Raw genomic sequence first — 18,016 nt, 5'->3', positions numbered from 1 at the left:
TACCTCGCGGCCTGGAAGGCAACGAATGACAAATTTGTGCAGTCAGATGACTTGGCGAAGTGTGACGGCAGAGAGGATCGTGGCGAAGAGGAAGACAGCGACGGCCTCCCCAGAGCACTGCGGTGATCTAGGCGGTCGACGCTGTCAAATATATATCTCTCCATTCAGGGGTATGTGCCAACGGACGAAGCATCCCAGAGAGATGGCCAGGGTGGCGGGGCCGGTCGTGTTCTTAACCGAAAGGGAAGAAGAGGAAATTTGGGCCAGTTGAACAAAGCAACGAAGCACCACAGTCAATCAATCCATGACGCCAGAACCCTCAACCAGCGCCCTTCCCCGATGATCTTTCTCCATCGACACGCTTCGAATCGCCACAAGAAGCAAACATCTCGAAAGTCCAAGTCACTTCCACTGTACGCGTCAAAATTCAGGAAACACACTCAATTTCTGTCTATGCTGAATCTCAACTCCCAAAAACAGCCTACTCCCGAACGCCCAAGCTACCCAGGACTGACTGTCGACCAGGAAATCCACGCGCCCAGCAATTTGCGAATTTCAACGCGCGCGGCCAACATGTCCACCTGTATACGCCGCCTCTCGCTTACATGTACGTCAAGATGCCCGCCTCCCTCATCCTACGCTTCTCGTCGGCGGTGCGGATAATGCGCATACGCATCTCAGCGATATCCTCACGCGGGCGCGTCAAGCTGTCAAGGATACTCTCCTGCTGGCTCTCCTGCTGCGGACTCGGCGTTCCTCGCGCGTTCATCTCGCGCCTGAGTCTGCGATCCTGCATAGCCATGATCCAGCCGTGGGTCGTTTGATGGTACCATGCGGCCAGCCTCTGCGTCTGGCGACGATACATCTGCGCCGCGGGGGCGACGATGTAGAAGTACACGAGGGCGAAGAGGGCACGTTGGAGGAGGATGACGGTGGTGCCGATCGCGAGGCAAAGGAAGAAGAGGAAGGTAAAGACCATGACGAGCTCCACGGCGAGCCCCAGTCCGCGGACTGCTGGTAGTAGCAGGGACTCGGCCATTGGAAAGGTTGGTGGGGAAGAATCTATTGGGGGTGCAAGGAGCTCTTATACACGGTGGGTCCGAGGACAATGGCGTTGTTCGAATGCGACATGTCGGCGTCCCGACTCACTCATTGTAAGTCGAAGCAAGAACATGACTGACTTACCTGGTTCATTACTCACAGACTTACCTCTCGAGGAAACTTTCCTATTCCATTTACACATCTCTAAACCCCTGAGGGGCATCCCCCTGGCCAGCATCTGCACCACCCGCGCCAGTCAAACCAGCCTGGAATTCGCGCTGCCACCTCCTAAAATACCTCTGCAATGCAGCCGCAGTCACGTTGGTTGTCCCACTCAGCGCCTCGCCTTGAGAGTAGCGATGCATTTCGTCCTGGGTGAATCTGCCGGTCAACCAGCGCCCGTAAAACTGCGCTTCCATCTGCCGTTCGATTTCGTCGTCGACGTTCATCATGACGACGTCGTCGCCGTCTTCGAAGTCGGGGTTGTTGGTGACTTGCACGTCGTCCAATGGGTTCCACTGCGTGTCGACATTGACGCCTGCGTCCTCTGGGTCGATTGCGCGGCTTCTCAGCCAGAAGCCATTGGGATCGCCTATCAGCGTCTGTCCCTCAGGTTCTGGGATTGTGCCATTGTTGTTCTCGCCTTGTGGTGGTGCAGCAGGTGGTGCTTTCTCATTCCCACCGTCTACCGCAGCCTGTCCGTCAAGTTCTGGGGTCGTGCCATTGTTGTTCTCGTCTTGCGGTGCAGCAGCTGGGGGAGGGGGAGGCGGAGGCGGCGTTGCACCGTTACCACTTCCATTGCCGTCGCCGCCGCCATTATAATTGTTGTTGCTGGCGTTGTTGTTGCCATCATTATTGCCAATCTGTATTCCGCGACCAAACATAGGCCGTCCTCCAGCAAAAAGGCCATTAGCACCCGTATTCCACGCCGACTCCACCGGGGAGCCAACGTTCACAGACCCAACGAACAACAGCGGCTGAATCAAATCAGTTTCTCGGATCCTCGAGTCCGCCACAGCGGGCTCAGGAGCCGCGGGAGCTGGCGCCACAGGGGCCGGAGTCACAGGGGCAGCCGCCGGCGTAGCGGTGCCACGATTGTCATTCCCAGGCTGTGCTGTACCAGCAGCAGGCACTTGGGTTCCTTGCGGCGCAGCCGCCGGCCTCGTCGCAGCAGCTTGCGGCGCTGCCGCATTTCGCTGCGCTTCCCGGATGCGCAACGCGCCGGCCACCAGCGCCCGTTCGACCGGGCCCGCGACGGGGCGGAAGTTGGGGCCTCTCCATGGCGGTTGTGGAATCTGGCCGCGAGGGGCCTGGCCGGGGGTGATCAGACGGAGCCGAGGGCGAGTGGGGACGAGAAGGGGACGAGGGGGAGTGGGGAGTTGTTCTCCGGCCTGGAATTGAGGCTGAGGCTGGCCGACGGTTGCGGCCTCTGGCGTCAAGGGAGGACTCTGGGTTTGCGCTTGAGGCTCCGCTTGAGGCTGCACTTGAGGTTCCGCTTGAGGCTCCGCTTGAGATTCCGCTTGAGGTTCCGCTTGAGGTTGCGCCTGAGGCTGAGTCTGAATCTGAGTCTGCACTTGAGGTTGCTGCGCTTGAGGTTGAGCTTGAGGCTGAGGCTGAGGCTGAGGCCGAGTCTGCGCGTTGTGGTGGGGGATACAGTTCTGGCACGGGCAAAGCCGAGAGTAAGGAGAGAAGTTAAACCATCCACTGCCAAAGATACCCGTAAGAAGGAAACCCACCGCAGCCAGCCAGCATAAGATTTGGAAATAGGAGAGGGGGGAGGAAAAGTCGTCGTACTCCGCCATAGCGTCTGGTTTGAATCGTCGAAAGAGAGGGAAGCAGGAACTTACAGTGTAGGTAGGTAGGTAGGTAGGTAGGTAGGTAGTATCGTACTTTACTCGATTAGAGACGGCAGGAAAGTTGAGGCGCAGCCTGCTTCCTGTGCGTGGGTATATCTGGTTCCGCTCAACGGGGCGCGATGTGTTGAATATGTCGTTTAGTTTGGGTCGATGCCGTTGGGGTCGTTGTGGTTGGGTATATATCGCGGTCGGAGTGAACAATGCAACAAAGCGGGTGAACAATGCGACGACAACGACGCCAAGGCGCCCTGAGGCTTTGTCAAGATATCTTGAACAATGTCTGGCGCCGTGCGTGTTGGGCGCATTGTTGCAGGATAGCATGGCAACTTCGTGTAAGGAAGAGACGTTGCGGCTCTAATGTAGGTAAAGAACGGTGACGTGAGCATACCACAACAACACCATGTGAAGTTCGCTCACCGATGCTACCACCCCTGATATCCTCTCAATTGTAAAGTCATCTTCTCCGTACACGACATGATGTGACGCCAACGGCAGAGAATGTGAAAGAGGGAATAGAGAAAAGAAGAGAGTAGTGTGCTTTGAAGAAGAAAGAACATCAATCAAGAGACTTACACCAGTGCATATCTCATCGAGACGAGTCTCCTCAACTTTCTTTGGGAGTTGCGCGCGGGAGAAGTATCCGACCTGACATCTAAGATCAAATCCAGGCAGAGTCAGCACACCACGAACAGCTTCTCCTCGTACACACAACACGCACCTCTTGTCCCGCTTCCCCTGTAAAACGCACACGATCCCCCTACTCTCCTCTTTTTTCTTCTTCCCTTTTCTTCCCTTTCCACCCATAAACCCACCAAAACCCCGCGCCACTCAAAATGGTGCGCCCCCTCCACGCCAGCCTCCTGCTATCCATCAGCGTAGAGTTCTGGCTGTACACCGCATAGCACACTGGCGCCCGCCCCACGCGCGCCGACGACGCCACCGTGACCGGCGTAGCTGTCCTGTGCCTGCTCGCGGCGCACCTAGCCCACACGCACGGGGCGCTCGCCTGCCGCTGGGCCACCACGGCGCTGACCAGCGCTGCGTGCTGCATCCGCGTCGGCGGCGCCGCGCTGCTGCTGCTGTGGCTGTGGCTGTCGCCGCTGGCCGCGCTGCTGTGGCAGGAATGCGGACTCGCCGGCCCCCGGTCGCCAGAGCACCGCGCGCTGTTGCGCGAGAAGCGCGAGACCTTTTGGCGCCATCTGGGCACGCTGTGCCTGCTCGCGGCAAAGCTGCTGCGCTTGCTGGCCGAAGAGGTACGTACGGGAGGCTTTCCCGGGTCGGTGACGAGGTTGGAGAAGTTGGGCGTGCTGAGGCTGTTTGTTGAGTTCCTTTGGGAGACGCCTGATGTCATTTCACGCCGCCGTAGGGTGGGTAAGTGAGATGAGATGGGATGAGACGGGGGATGAGTTCTGAGAGAGAGGTGAGCCCTTGCTGTGAGATCTGCTTTTCCTTTGCTCTTTTGGTTTTAGATTGGTACCTGGTTCGGAGTATAGCAGTGTACGCGAGATTCACCCCTTTTCGCATTTTCGGTGTGGTCATAGAATAGGATAGAGAGCAATAGAATCTGTTCCGAAATTAGTTTCCATGAACGTCTTGTGGTCGTGAAGTGATAGTGATCAAAGGGTTCGAGACAGGATACACATACCCCTTTTGTGGCGAGCCGTCAGGAGTTCCTCTCAAGAAGCACCCAACCCTGTCTGCTAGCCAGCCAGCGTGCAGACCACCAACCACCAAACCCCCTATCCAGTCCAAGTCAGTCAGTGCAAAGCCAACCCCATAACACATTATGAACAAACAACTCACCCAAGTCACCCAACAATCCACGCCTCTCCTCTCCCCCCAACCTCCCAAACAACGCCTTAATCCACGCACAACACCATCGACCACAAAGTCTTTCACATATTAAAAGCGCTTCCATCCGCCGTCCATCCTCCTCGCATCAAACAGCGACACACCCACCCATCCGACATGGCACTACGACCGCCTGTCCACCCACCTTCTCACTCTCGGCCTCCGCCTTGGCCGGACCCCTAGCTTGACGCACCGCAGGAGGGGGAGCAGCAGCAGCAGCACATCCCCGAGGAACCGAGATGCGCAACCTCGCCTCGGCGGCGTCACGCACGCCGTACCGAAATAACAAAGGGATGTGTGGGGTGCGTGCGTGCGTCGAGGAGGACATTCTCCATTACTGTGTCACTGGTTGCTGGGGGATCGACAAGATGAAGTTCAAGGGGGGAAGGCCCCTCTGGTCACCCGCTTCACGCGGAGATTGGTCGCTGGAGGATCGACAAGATGAAGTTCAAGGGAGGGAGGCCCCTCTGGTCACCCGCTTCATGCGGAGGTTGGTCGCTGGAGGATCGACAAGATGAAGTTCAAGGGCCCGGCGCTGTCCTGGCCCAACTCATGAGGACGCGATTGATGATATTTTTTCCTTTTGTCCTTTGAGGTATGGTGTACGATGAGTCTGAGATGAAGAGAAGTAGACAATAATTCCATGTATTGTTATCGATTAGGTTTCTTGTGGTCTTGTGGTGTGACGTGTGGTTGTTCGCACTGTTGATTCCTTCTTTGGTGTTTTTCTTGACATGGTATTTTTCTTGACATGGACGAATCACTTACCTTCAGCACTTACTTACCTCCTAATGGTCAATGAAAAAGGAGTTGCATTCTACGAATCGACCTACTTCTGAGACAACCTGGTGAAGTGAAACCTACCTACCCGTACTTCTGTGACAATCTGGTGAAGAAGTGACCTACGTCTGGAAACCTACCGCGTCGTGCTCATCTCAGCCTACCACCTAATCGCTATCACTGTAAACCGCGCAATCGTCAGCCGGAGGGATACCATCGACAGCAAGAGAACGACGAAAGACGGAGATGGAGTGGTTGTCGCGAATGACATCAGTGCTGGACCTCGGGCGGGGCTGGGGAGCGGGAACGGGAGCGGGTGGGATCACAGGGGTCGTGGGGGAGGGGGGGGTCTGGGGGGTCTTGCGCGTTTTGGCAGCGATCGTGGCAGCAAAGAACCAGATGAACATGGCGACGATGACGACGTCGCGCATGCCGAACAGGTCCTTCGAGAAGTCCATGTTGGCAGCTGTTGGGCGTGGTCAGTCGCTTGTGGTCAGTCGCTTGTGGGTCTGCAAGGCCCCGGCGTCGATCGAAGCCAGGTCGAAGAAAAGACGGGGATGCCATGGCCTTTTGACTGCAGATCGCCTGAAAAACAATGCGCTTGTTCGCGGGTGCATTATTTTCTTGCCGGCGATGATCAAGTCGAGATTGTTTCAGCAGATGAAGGAGCGGCCGACGGGGGGCGCAGACGTTGTAGATGGACGGGCGATGATGGCAAGACTAGCCGAATCGTGTGTGTCCAGCCGGTAATTAGGAGCGAAATAGTGTGGTGGACTATTGGGTCAGCCGTCGACAAAGGGACGCGCAGAGGTTGCACGTTCTCCTGGCGAGAGTGGACCACCAAGGAAGGGGAAATGAAGTGAGGCGCAACCAATCGTCATACGGAGCCACTGCCGTGTCGGGGACGCAGCCAGACGAGTTTGGGCGTGGCGGCTAGGGGAGTGTGGGTGCATAACGGCGACGGCAAAAGGGCGCCGTTTCATGGTGGTCTCTGGTGACGGTGGAGGAGAATTGGGATCGGGACCAACATAAGACAATTGATCAGTCGCACTCGTCAGGCACGGGCGCAAAAAGGTCGACAAGAGACAGCCACAGTTGGGCGCCGTGGGCACAAAGGGAGCGTTTGACGGCGATGGCGACGGCGACGGCGACGGGAGCGCCAAGGGGGCGTGGGCCTGGTTTCGCTGCAAGGTACATGTCCGGAGCGGAGGACGCAGACGGTAAGGCGGCGGAGAACAGGATTAATGTAATGGTGAGCAATTGGCCATGGCGATTGTCGTGATGGAGAGGTGGACGAGGTTGGGCTCAAGGCGATTAGGTTGGCCGGGAACATGTTGGTTGGGTTCCGGGTGGGCGGTGCCGTAGTGGGCGTAGTGGTCGTAGTGGATGTAGGTGTGTATGTAGTGTGAGGTGAGGGTGCTGAGGAGACTGGAGGAGACTGCTAGCCTGTCATTGACCATGGCGAACAACAACAGCAACAACAACAACGAAGAGCGTGTCAGAGAGACGTCGCTTTGACTTTGTCGCCAGCCTCCGCCGAGCTTCGATTGTCCTCACCGCCGGCAGCCACCCACCTCATCCGCTTTTGGTCGGGTCGGGTTCAGGTTGCGTTGCTGTGGGTTAGCGCGCTCAAGAGGCCAGCGACCCCTGCTCTTCACCCACGGCAGCAGCCCAGCCCAGCCCAGCGCCAACTGGAACCGTGCTTTGCTTTGCTTTGCTCTCGTCTCTCTCTGCGCTGCGCCAACTGCTCTGCTCTGTTCTGCTCTGCTCTGTCGACTCACCACCACCGCACCAGTCCTCTCTCGCTCCCACCCTCCCGCTCGTTTGTCCTCTCCTCACCTCACCTCGCCTCGCCCATCGCCATCCGTCTCCATCCTGAGGTAGCCCATCGTCCACTGCCACGGCTCGCCCTCGCGACGGAGCCAGCCTGGTTTCGCTCTCCCCCACCCTCCGTCGTCGCCCGTCCTCTCTCGCGCCCAAGGGCCAACTTCACTCGCGAGAATGCCCTCGACCGCCTATGGCAATTTCCACGACTTTTGTCGCGACTCGGGCAGCAGAGCTGCCACAATTCCTGGTTCGTCTCTCCAGATCTACATTTCTCCCCCAATCCCCGGAATTAACGCTGACCGCCCGTCCGCCCACAGTCTGCAATGTGCGTCCGACACGCTCGCTCTCCCACCAACCCTGCTCTGCCACCGCTGACACGTCCGAAATAGCTCTTCAACGAGTCTCCTGCGCGCGGCGGCACCGGTTTCGACGGGTGCGACCTGACGGGCATCTCGTTGAGCGGCGGCCGTAACCTGGCAAATCTTGGTCAGTGCTGCTGCTGCTCCGCACCGCCAGCACACTGCTAACAACAACACCACCACAACAGGCTCCATATTACTCTGCGGAATCGCAATTGCAGTCACCGCTCTTTTGCTATGGCGCTCCGAGCTCAAGAGAGCCGCCGTCGGTAGAAGGTGCCGTTACACCCCATCGGCTGCCCACTTTGGTTAGGTCTGACACGGCGCAGGGAAATGCAGCTCTTCCTCATTGGCTACATCCTCATCTCCATATGTGAGATCTTCACCGTCGGCGGATTTCCCCTCGACGGTGCCGTGCGAAGGGTATGGAATGGATCCCCCGACCCTGAATCCCTTGGCCTTGCCGCTGACAACCTGACAGGCCTTTAGCGCCATCCACATCGCTGCCGTCGTCGCAACCATCTGGGTCCTCTTCCTCAACGGCATCGTCGGCTTCCAGCTTCTCGACGACGGCACCCCTCTGTCCGTCGGCCTGCTCGCCGTCTCGGCCGCCATCTTCTTTGTCGGCACCGGCTACATTGCGCTGGACACGGGCTTCAGCTGGACGGGTTACTGGGACGACACCCTCAACGCGCCAAACCGCACCTATTCCCTCTACACCCTCTACCAGCTGGTGCCGCTCATCTTCCTCGTCGCCTTTTTCGCCGTCGAAACCTACCTTGTCATCCAGGTTCTGGGAGAAAGGAGACCGATGCGTAAGTTGATTGTTTGCCTCGTCCGATCCGTGGCTAATCCCAGAAGTATACCTCGGTGGCGCCGCCCTCCTCTTTGCCATTGGCCAAATATTCCAATATGTCATCAGCGTGCATCTGTGCAACTCGACAAACGGCAAGATCAACGGCGGGCTATTCGAGACGCTCTTCACCCTCTGTGCCGTCGTCATGGTGTGGGTGTTTTGGTCCAGCATCACAGAAGACGACTGGCCCATGCCCGTATCGGGCTCGACTTACGCATGAGTTTGCTTTTAACGTTTTCGTTTTGATTACTCGCCTTTTTGCGCTGGCACCGGTTGTAAAGGCGGCTGGGAGTAATCGGTCAAGTTTTTCTTTGTTTCGATTCGGAGCACAGCGCGGCGTGCCTTTTTTACGAGATGAAAGGCCGGGCAAAGAACCTGGCCATGGATACCTTATTCCCCCCACGACGTTTTGTACGAAGATAGAAGACGAGCTTCAGACCCTGACATGTAATGGATTCTACCGTGCCGACAGGCACGTAATTACTCAAATTCCTGCCAAAAATATACATAAAATGACCCTGCATCGCGCGACGTGCCTTGTGGCGGGACTGTCCGCGGCGATGCGATTTAAGCTTTGCCGTCACGTGCACGTCGGGGCCTGGGAGGTGACGACACCGACCAACTTCCGTTCGATTCGTTCCAGAATCCGACGAGCTCGCAGGCAGCTCCATCAGATGTCTCTGCGCCCGTTGCCCGCCCGCCGCCGGCGCCTCTCGCCCACACTTGCGAAGGCCTCCAGCGCGCGCGCGTGAATTTCGACCAAAGTCGCGGAACCGCCGCATCACCTCACCTCTACACGGTTCAACCTCGTCGGCTCCCAACGCTCGTTTTTGGTCCAAGACTCCATGTCGGCAGTAGCAGCCGCCGCCCCAGCTTGACCACTCGACCACACTCGTTCGCCTTCCTTGGCCGAGCAACCTCACCATGGCCGACTCTGACGGAGAATTCGTGTACGGCTCCGACGACGACGTTGTCCGAACAAACGACTACGGCACGCGGGCCAAGGGCAAGAAGCGCGGCAATGGACACTCGGGACGCGGGAAGGAGCGCTGGGAGCAGGGCGTGCAGGATACGCTGCGCGAGGGCGCCGACGGTCGGCTGCTTCCTGACGAGGATGACAATCCAGAGGCGAAGAAGAGGAAGAGGTAAGCTACGCTTTTCTTGCCTGGCATCAAACTCCGGAAAGAGTTGGACTTGTTATTCAACATCACCATGGTATATTACCAAATCATTGTACGATTGTCGTTGGATTTCATCACTGGTGCTCTCTTGCTGGTATGGGCCATACGCATGTGGCGGCGGATATCGCGCTGGTTCACAGAAGAGCTGTAAAGGTTGAGGAAAAGGCGAGCCCGTGGCAATACTACAATGCGTGGCTTTCATACAGGGGACAGTCAAAGACCAGAGAGGAGTAATTGCCAGACATTACTCATTGCCTCCATTCACATGGTCACACGAACTGAGCTGACATTTCCAGACTCCGTCAAGACACCAAACCCTTTCAACGCGGCATCATCCGCCATGTCGTCCTCATCATCGACCAATCCGAGGCCATGTTGGACAAAGACTTTCGACCGAACCGCTACCTGGCCGTGCTCAAGTACGCGCAAGAGTTTGTGGGCGAATTTTTCGAGCAGAACCCCATCAGCCAAATGAGCATCATGGGCATGTATGACGGCTTCTGCAACCGCGTCAGTGAATTGAGCGGCAACCCCAACGACCACATTACGCCGCTGCGCAAGCTCCGCGACTCGCGGCAGGCCGATTACCAGGAGCCCCGGGGCAGTCCCTCCCTTCAAAATGCGCTGGAGCAGTGCCGCGCGGCGCTGTACCACACGCCCAGCCACGGAACGCGCGAGGTCATCATCATCTTGGGAGCACTGCTGTCAGTCGACCCAGGGGACATTTTCGCCACGATACGCGCGTGCGTCAAGGACAAGATCCGAGTCAACATCATCGGCATGGGCGGGCGGCTCAAAATCTGCCAGGAGATATGCGCGCGCACCAACGGCGGCGACGAGACGGTGTATGGGGTAGCGCTGGACCAACTGCATTTCCGCGATCTACTCATGGCGACGACGACGCCGCCCGTCATCCGGGATACTGCACCAACAACAACCACTGCCACTGCCGCCGCAGAAGAAAACGCCAACCCAGCCTCCCTCCTCATGATGGGCTTCCCCAGCCGCATCACCGAGCACGACGCCACCATCTGCGCCTGCCACGGCGCCCTCACGCGCGGCGGCTACCTCTGCTCGCGCTGCAAGGCCAAGGTCTGCGCCCTCCCCGCCACGTGCCCGTCGTGCGGCCTCACGCTCATCCTGTCGACCCACCTCGCCCGCTCTTACCACCACCTCTTCCCGCTGCGCAACTGGTCGCCCGTCTCGTGGGACCGCGCCCGCAAGGTCGCCTCGTCCGAGTGCGCCAGCTGCCTGACGCCTTTTCCGCCCGTGCCGCCGTCGTCGCCGGCGGCGGCGAAGCGCAGGAAGAGTTCCGCCGCGGCGAATGGCACGGCGCACAAGCGGCGAGATGGCCCCAACAACAACAGCAACACTGTCGACGCTGAGGACCCTGACGCTGACGCGGAAATCGTCGGCGCCGAGGCCGCGGCTAGCGAGTCGTCGCGGTACGAGTGCGACAGCTGCGGGTGCCATTTCTGCGTCGATTGCGACCTCTTTTGTCATGAGGTGGCGCATAATTGCCCCGGGTGCTTGAGTGGCATCGTTAAGGGGGGAGCAGCAGCGGAGAATGGCGGCGGGGGTGCTAATGGGGTGTAAAGTCCTAAAAGTCCTTACGGAGGTATGTGGACGATGGTTGGTGATTGGATGGATGCATGGAGGGTGGCATGGAGGGAGGAGGGAGCGAGACTTGATTGCGCATAGACGATACCAGATGGGATTGGAGGGGAGCGGAACAGAGCAGGGCAGGGCAGATGGCGTTTTGTTAGACATGGAGAGATATGGCAGATGGCTTGGTTGTCAATGGATGAACTGGGATTGATCAAGATCCATGCGAGTGATTGGATCGGATTAGACCAGACCAGACCAGATCTGAACAGAGCAGAATAGAGCAGACCAGTTGACTGATCAGACATCCTCAATCTCTCAATCAAGGTTGTCCACGCGTCTAGTACACAAGGGCAGACGTTCTGCTCCAAGCGCACATCCCCGCTGTCCCGATTGACGAGGAAGCGGAGCAACAGCAAACACTTATGCAGGCAAGCGGCGAATGGATGTATGCCGTGCAAACAGGTACGGCTGACACTCAGCCGAAGCTTCCCTCTTTTCCTCCCTCTTTCGTATAGATAGGGTAGGTACCTGGTAGCTGAACATCCCGCACCAGATGTCCCTCTCTATTCTTTCCGCCTCATGACAGCCCACCAGTTATCCTTCTCATACCCCGACTCGACCACCTCGCCCCCCGCCGCCGCAACGTCCGCCTCCAGCTCGCCTTTCCGGTAGAGGTGGTAATAGCGGTGGAACGTCTTCGGCTCCTCGGGCGGTTGATCCTGAGCCTCATCATCCACAGCATCCCTTTGGTTCGCATTTTTTGCTTTGGCCTTGGGCTTGTTGCCGCCCTGCATGACCCACGGCACCATGACGTCCTGCTCTCCGCCCTCATCCCACCCACGCCGACTGTTCTTCTGCTCCAGCGCCCACACGTACACAAGCGCCGTGCAACCCTCGTCGGCGCGCAGGTGCGCCAGGATCTCGCGCAGCCCGGCGACGCGCCGCGCGGCCGTCGACAGGTGGTGCAGGACAGCAATACAAATGGCGAAGTCGAAGCGCGCGAGTGGGTGCGGCAGCGCCAGCGTGTCGGCGACGACGACGCTACCGTGCGGCGGCTGGCGCGTCGTCGCGATTTGCGCCAGGTTGGTCGAGCGGTCCGAGGCCACGATGTAGAGGGCGGGGTTTACGGAGAGGTATTTGCCGTTGCCGCAGCCGATGTCGAGGCCGATGGAGCCTGCGGGCAGGGCGCGGAGGTAGCGCTCCACGATGGGCCATGGCTACTGGGTGGTGGTCAGTTGGTTGTGTTGGGGGCGCGAGACGGCGGGAGTGAAGAGCGGCGAGCTACCTTGTAGCGCGTGGAGGAAAAGTGCGAGGCGATCTGCTCGTAGACGGTGTGGACATGGTCGTTTTCGTAGGCGGGGCCGTGGTCAACCATGGTGGAGGGCGTGGTGGGAGTATTCGTCGACGTACGAATTGGTTGGTTGGAGAGCATCCACTGGCTGTTGAAAGACGTGTGGCTGGGCGGGTGTGGCGCAGGACGCGAAAAAAGCGGCCTTGGTGGCTCAAGCCACATCCCTACCCGAGCTTCATTCGCGCCCTCGACTGTTTTTTTCCTTTCGCGCCGACTTTTTGGGTCGAGGTCATTTTTTCCGTTCGCTGTCTTTGTCGCCGCGTCCAATCTGCTTCCCTTTTGCATCCCGTCCGTCTCTCTTTGTCTCTCTCTTGCCCTGCGCGAGATACCGTCTCGTCTTCTGGTCCGCGCCGCCACGCCATCCGTCTCTTCGTGCTGAGGTCAGGTCACGTTGAATAAGGGCGTTCGTTGCCCTGTTGAGTCTTGCCTTCACTACCGTACCTACATAGAACAGGCGGCCCCCGGTCCCTTTGTCGTTGGCTTCTGCTCTTCACATTGTGTATTCTGCGGCCAGCTTTTCACAACCGCGCGCGTTTTCACACCGAGCCGCCTTCTCTTCACAATGGCCTTGACAAAGATCAAGACCAAAGACCTCGCGCGGTCCGCCTCGCTCCAGCGGTCCAGACGCCGCCGCCGCCGCAGCAGCATCGTCTTTCTTTCAACATCGACCAACCCGTCGCGATTCTTTGACGAGCGCATTGGGCGCCACCCCGGCAGCAGCACCAGCAAGAGCACGACGAACAAGCACCCTTTGTCCACCACCATGGCCGAGCCCGTCGTCTCTCCAAAAATGGACGCCACCAATTCGCCGTATATATCTACTCCTGCGGCGGCGCTGCAGCAATCGCATCACCCCAAATCGCCAAACCAGCATTCCAAACCGCCCGCCAAGAAAACCCGGCCTGAGATCAGCTTGATCAAGAGGAAAGAGCAAGAGGCGAGCAGTGAGACGTCAGAGTCGTCTAGTTCTTCGACCAGACCGCCGTCGATTTTTGATCGCGACGAGGTGCGCGGCAAGTCTGGCCCCGTTGTTGATACGCCGCCTTCGTCTCCCGCATCAGAGACCGCGCTCGACAGCGAGAGGAAGCGTGTCGCGACGAAGAAGGAGAGGCGTGAGAGGAAGAGAGCGTCTTTGCTGCAGCAAGATACGACTAGCAGCGAGAAGCAAAATCCGACGAAGCAAGAGAAGCGCGAGGCCAAGAAGCAAGCCTCCGCGCAGCAACAGCAGCAGTCCACGACTAGCACTCCGGATTTGAAGTCTAAGACGAAAGCACCTGTTGAGCAGGCACAGGCTGATCGGGCTCCCCTGGAATCCCGCAAGAAAGAGTCGGCAAAACCTCAGGTTTCTTCCGCTCAAAAGGACGCAACTAAGCCGAACAGGACTGCTGGACAGTCTCTTACCGGAAAGAAGACGGAAATGGCAGACGAGCGAGCTCGACGTCGGCAATTCCTCGACAGCCTGGACCGCCGATGGCCCAATCCCAACGTCGGTGGGTATGGCTTGTTCAATCCAGGCGTCTTCTGCTACCGTCGCAGTGTTTTGCAGTGTCTCCTCAACATTCCCGTGTTTGTTACCTGGCTCAGTACACACCGGCGCAACCATTCAAAACATTGTCCTGGAGAAATACAGGAAACGGTCAAGGGCAAACCAAGAATCACGAAGGCGACAGCTTGTTTCGCTTGTGCTTTGATCGGACTTGCCGAGGCATACTGGACGCCAAAAGGCAAGCAGGAGTTGCTGGACGCTACCAGATACTTCGACTTGACCATGAAGAAGATTGCTTTCTCCACGTCGACATTTCCAATGGGCGCTGATTCAAAAAAAGACTTCTCGAACCAACAGGACGCAAACGAATTCTGTCTATGGATGCTCAATGTCCTTCCAACCCACAACCAGATGGATACCTTCCAGTATAGAAGCATCTTTGGATTTGGAATGAGCAAGACTTGGGCCTGCACAAAATGTCGACGCGTTTCACGCACTTTGGCCGAAGACGTGCACATGTCGGTCTCTATCCAAGCGGGCCAAAGGAACCGCCTGGAAGCCTGCATCGAAAGGCATTTGCTGCACGAAAGAATGGAAGGTGTATATTGCGAGAACAAGCAATGCAGCTACTACTCGAAATTGGAGAAGGGGAAGAAACCGGAAGAAGGGATGACAGTCAACCGCCGCACCTCGTTCACCCAGCTCCCAGAGATCATGATCATCCACCTCCGGCGCTTCACCTCCCGAATGGTGGGGAAGGGCAAGAGGGCCGTGCCCAAAAACATCAAGATCGATGACCCCGTCATATATCCTCCGGTACTCGACTTTTCCAAATATCTCGCCTCAGGATGCGAGGACGAAAAGGCGCGGTACTCTTTGAGCGGCGTGGTTTTGCAGTGGGGCGAATTGTCGTTCGGCCACTACCTCGCCCGGACAGTGACGCCCAAGGGCGTGCGCCAAATTTCCGATTCAAGCGTGCAGTCGATAAACTTCAGCGACCTCTTGCAACCGCACGACAAGCGGAACCGCGACAGCACTCCGTACGTGCTGTTCTACACCCGGCTCCGGGACGGCGACGCCAGCCCACTCGCCGAAGATGGCGCGTCCAAGCCCAAACCCACGGGCAGCAGCAGCAGCAAGACCAGCTCGGCCAAGAACAGCAAGCAAAACACCTCGAAGTCGAATACCGCGCAGCCCAGCAAATCCAGCTCTCTGAAGCGCAGCGACGCGGGCTTCCAGAAGAAGAGGAAGTTTAGCGACGCTCAGCCGTCGCCTGGTTTCAAGAAGCACAAGCAGAACAACCACCGGTCCAGCAAGTTTTGAGCCCGCGCGTTCTAGGAAAGAGAATATGACACGGTCGCACGAGCGAACGTTCCGTATCGTATATATACAGTAGAGCATCCGGCATGGCGACGACACAACACAGTACAACACAGTACAGTAGCAGCAGCAACAACAACATTCCCCGCATTAGACCGGCGCAGACGAATGATTAGAATTACAGTCCTCCCTTTCGGCCTTTCTTCCCTTTCTCTCCTTTTGTTTTTTGTAGAGCGCGTCAACGTCGCCAGCATGCATGGCCACGATACCCAATGAGCGCTGAGCGGAGCCATCATTTTCGAAGCGGTGCCTTCCTTTCCTTCTGTTCAATTCCTCAACTGTCATTCTATCGGGTAGGAAGGGGAGTTTCATCGGAAAGCGTCACTGGCTGGATTGCGTTTGTAGATGGATGATGGATGCTTGGACGGCGTAGATGTGATGCACATTATGGAGGAGTTTCTGCTTAATGAAATGGATTTGGATATCGCATACCCTGATTTCTTCTGCTACTTGAGCGTGGAGTTAAGGAATTCGTGGAGAATGGAAAGCACGTCGCGCAATTGACTAGCCACTGTCTCTCTCTGTCCTATCTATAGATATTCGTCCTCCTCTTGCAGCAACCTTTTTGCCAACGATGAAAAGCGGGGCAAATGTGGATGTGTGCGAGGCGGGACGGGCCGGCGTGCGTCACTCGGCTCAGGGGGTGCGGTGGAGACGTCGGTGGATGAACCGAATGAACCGAAGGAATGCAAAGGTGGGGAGCAACAGGGGAACAGGGGGCAGTGAAATAACGAACGTAGAGGTGGAAAAAGGGGGAGATTGGTAAAGAGGGGAGAGTTGAGAAAGGGGGGAAGGGGTGCTTCGATATGGAGTAGTCGTAGAGGGCGCGCGATCAGATCAGGGGAAAAGCGGGAGCGGTGAGGAGGTTTGTCGACGAGATGGGATGTTTGGATGTGTAGATGGTCAGCTGCCGCAACAACGACGATAATAGCATCGTGCAATAGGTGCTCATCTCGGCTCCTCCCATGTGTGCAGTACCTTGCACACACACACACACACCACCTTGCTGCCCTTTACTGCCCGCCCGCGACCTTCTACCCATCCATCCCACCCCACCCCAGCTCACCACACCGCATCTTTCCGACCACCACCACCACCCACCAAAGCCAATACACAGCACGCAGCTCAAACTCAGTCGCAGTGCCAACCCTCCATCCCTCCTTCTCTCCGTCAACCCCCTCGGTCCGCCCACCCCTCCATCACGACGAAATCACGAAGGAAGAAATGAATTGAGATGAGCAGCGCGCAGCAGCGCACACTCTAATAGATTGACTTTTTGGCTTTGGCTTCGACTGCGCCCCGCCGGGGCGCCGCAGGGTCTGGTTGGGGGGAGTGGCATGGGTGATGCTTGGCTTGCGGGGAGCTATGGCTACAGGCCTAGAGTGCAGCTGTGTCTGGAGGGGAGGAGCTCTTCGGGTGGTGGGGTGGTTGGTTGTGCGGTGCTGGTGAATGAGTGAGTGCCGCACTGCACTGCACTGCAGGCCATCACCGATGGCCATCCACACTGACTATCCCGTCGTCTGCATGGCTGGTCTGCGTGTCTGCCGCCGACGAGCCGGACCAGACGAAATGAGCCGGACGCACACAGATCCTGTCGCTAGCCGTCTAAGGCGCTTGAGATGGAGTGGTGGTGGTGCCTTTCCTCCCTCCCTCAGTCAATCAGTCAGTCTCTCGTCACTCCACTCCGGCTTTGGCTGTCCCGCAGAGTGTGCGTGTGACGCTTCATCTCCCGATCCTCTCGCCCTCGCCCAGCCGTTGACCGTCAACGACCGACGGCCCGCTGCCCCCCCGCGCGCGCCCTGCATACGCTAGGTATGTGTTGTATGTAGCTCGCTCGTCTTGGTCGCGTCTGCATACCGCTAGCAGCTTTTGAACGCTGCCGCGTCTGCGTTGCGTTCTTGCCCTTCGCTCGCGCGCCAGGATGGAGGTATGAAGCCACGAGGGCGACTGGATGTGGGCAATACTGTGGGTAGGCAAGGTGATCCGCGTTGTCTTTGACAGACGCGTGGACACATTCACGGAGTATGAGTGCAAGTAAAATACCCCACAATATGTACGAACTTCCTTCCCTACCATCGAGGAGGAACCGCAGCCGCAGTAAACACCTCAATGCCCTACGCACCTACGTCACAGCACCACAGTAGCTCTCCACAGTAGCTCTCCACAGTAGCTCTCCACTCCCACGCAGACAGACAGATAGACGCCAAACCCACGGCATCAAAACAAATTTCATCTGTCCAATCCAAACGGCTGTAGCAGAGACACCCGCTTCCGCGCCAGCCAGCCTCGTTGATTGTGATCCAACCTCAGACAAACCCTACCAACCTACCCGCCTACCCGCCAGCCCTTTCCATATCATTTCATTTCATTTCATCTTTCTCACATGTCCGCCAATCACAAAACACACCCGATCAAACAAATCTCATTCGTTTGCTCCACG

The 18,016-nt window shown here is 57.6% G+C and overlaps 9 protein-coding genes across 9 annotated transcripts; 3 read left to right on the top strand and 6 right to left on the bottom strand.

The window, feature by feature from the left end:
• Nucleotides 1-428: 428 nt before the first annotated feature.
• Nucleotides 429-1,322, bottom strand: J3D65DRAFT_620072 (uncharacterized protein). Its single transcript, XM_066799824.1, has one exon. It carries the CDS (start codon nt 1,037-1,039, stop codon nt 602-604), a length of 438 nt encoding a protein of 145 aa, XP_066657133.1. The 5' UTR covers nt 1,040-1,322; the 3' UTR covers nt 429-601.
• Nucleotides 1,138-3,436, bottom strand: J3D65DRAFT_300915 (uncharacterized protein). The gene has a single exon (XM_066795193.1). It carries the CDS (start codon nt 3,216-3,218, stop codon nt 1,236-1,238), a length of 1,983 nt encoding a protein of 660 aa, XP_066657132.1. The 5' UTR covers nt 3,219-3,436; the 3' UTR covers nt 1,138-1,235.
• Nucleotides 3,437-3,615: 179 nt separating this feature from the next.
• J3D65DRAFT_620066 (uncharacterized protein) lies at nt 3,616-4,637 on the bottom strand. The gene is made up of 3 exons (XM_066799823.1): nt 4,543-4,637; nt 4,375-4,461; nt 3,616-4,306 (listed from the first exon to the last, which is right to left on the bottom strand). Exons 2-3 carry the CDS (start codon nt 4,434-4,436, stop codon nt 3,655-3,657), a joined length of 714 nt encoding a protein of 237 aa, XP_066657131.1. The 5' UTR covers nt 4,437-4,461; nt 4,543-4,637; the 3' UTR covers nt 3,616-3,654.
• Nucleotides 4,638-7,610: 2,973 nt separating this feature from the next.
• Nucleotides 7,611-7,965, bottom strand: J3D65DRAFT_620061 (uncharacterized protein). The gene has a single exon (XM_066799822.1). The coding sequence runs from the start codon at nt 7,907-7,909 to the stop codon at nt 7,619-7,621; it is 291 nt and encodes a 96-aa protein (XP_066657130.1). The 5' UTR covers nt 7,910-7,965; the 3' UTR covers nt 7,611-7,618.
• On the top strand, nt 7,745-9,072 carry J3D65DRAFT_620055 (chitin synthase III catalytic subunit). The gene is made up of 3 exons (XM_066799821.1): nt 7,745-8,137; nt 8,196-8,529; nt 8,576-9,072. The coding sequence occupies exons 1-3, from the start codon at nt 8,048-8,050 to the stop codon at nt 8,788-8,790; spliced, it is 639 nt and encodes a 212-aa protein (XP_066657129.1). The 5' UTR covers nt 7,745-8,047; the 3' UTR covers nt 8,791-9,072.
• A 113-nt stretch (nt 9,073-9,185) lies between these two features.
• J3D65DRAFT_620053 (Ssl1-like-domain-containing protein) lies at nt 9,186-11,738 on the top strand. Its single transcript, XM_066799820.1, has 2 exons — nt 9,186-9,715; nt 10,048-11,738. The coding sequence occupies exons 1-2, from the start codon at nt 9,495-9,497 to the stop codon at nt 11,345-11,347; spliced, it is 1,521 nt and encodes a 506-aa protein (XP_066657128.1). The 5' UTR covers nt 9,186-9,494; the 3' UTR covers nt 11,348-11,738.
• Nucleotides 11,739-11,922: 184 nt separating this feature from the next.
• On the bottom strand, nt 11,923-12,734 carry J3D65DRAFT_666532 (S-adenosyl-L-methionine-dependent methyltransferase; the record flags this gene model as incomplete). Its single annotated transcript, XM_066802934.1, has 2 exons — nt 11,923-12,576; nt 12,645-12,734. The coding sequence occupies 2 exons, from the start codon at nt 12,732-12,734 to the stop codon at nt 11,923-11,925; spliced, it is 744 nt and encodes a 247-aa protein (XP_066657127.1).
• Nucleotides 12,735-13,133: 399 nt separating this feature from the next.
• Nucleotides 13,134-15,524, top strand: J3D65DRAFT_300544 (uncharacterized protein). The gene has a single exon (XM_066795192.1). It carries the CDS (start codon nt 13,273-13,275, stop codon nt 15,517-15,519), a length of 2,247 nt encoding a protein of 748 aa, XP_066657126.1. The 5' UTR covers nt 13,134-13,272; the 3' UTR covers nt 15,520-15,524.
• On the bottom strand, nt 15,520-15,974 carry J3D65DRAFT_620050 (uncharacterized protein). The gene has a single exon (XM_066799819.1). The coding sequence runs from the start codon at nt 15,810-15,812 to the stop codon at nt 15,531-15,533; it is 282 nt and encodes a 93-aa protein (XP_066657125.1). The 5' UTR covers nt 15,813-15,974; the 3' UTR covers nt 15,520-15,530.
• Between the last annotated feature and the right edge of the window lie 2,042 nt (nt 15,975-18,016).

The sequence above is a fragment of the Phyllosticta citribraziliensis genome, assembly GCF_038025025.1.
Source record: "Phyllosticta citribraziliensis strain CPC 17464 chromosome Unknown J3D65scaffold_4, whole genome shotgun sequence".
NCBI classification, from domain to species: domain Eukaryota; kingdom Fungi; phylum Ascomycota; class Dothideomycetes; order Botryosphaeriales; family Phyllostictaceae; genus Phyllosticta; species Phyllosticta citribraziliensis.
Note: the sequence above shows the minus strand (reverse complement) of the source record. Positions and strands in the feature narration are given on the sequence as shown.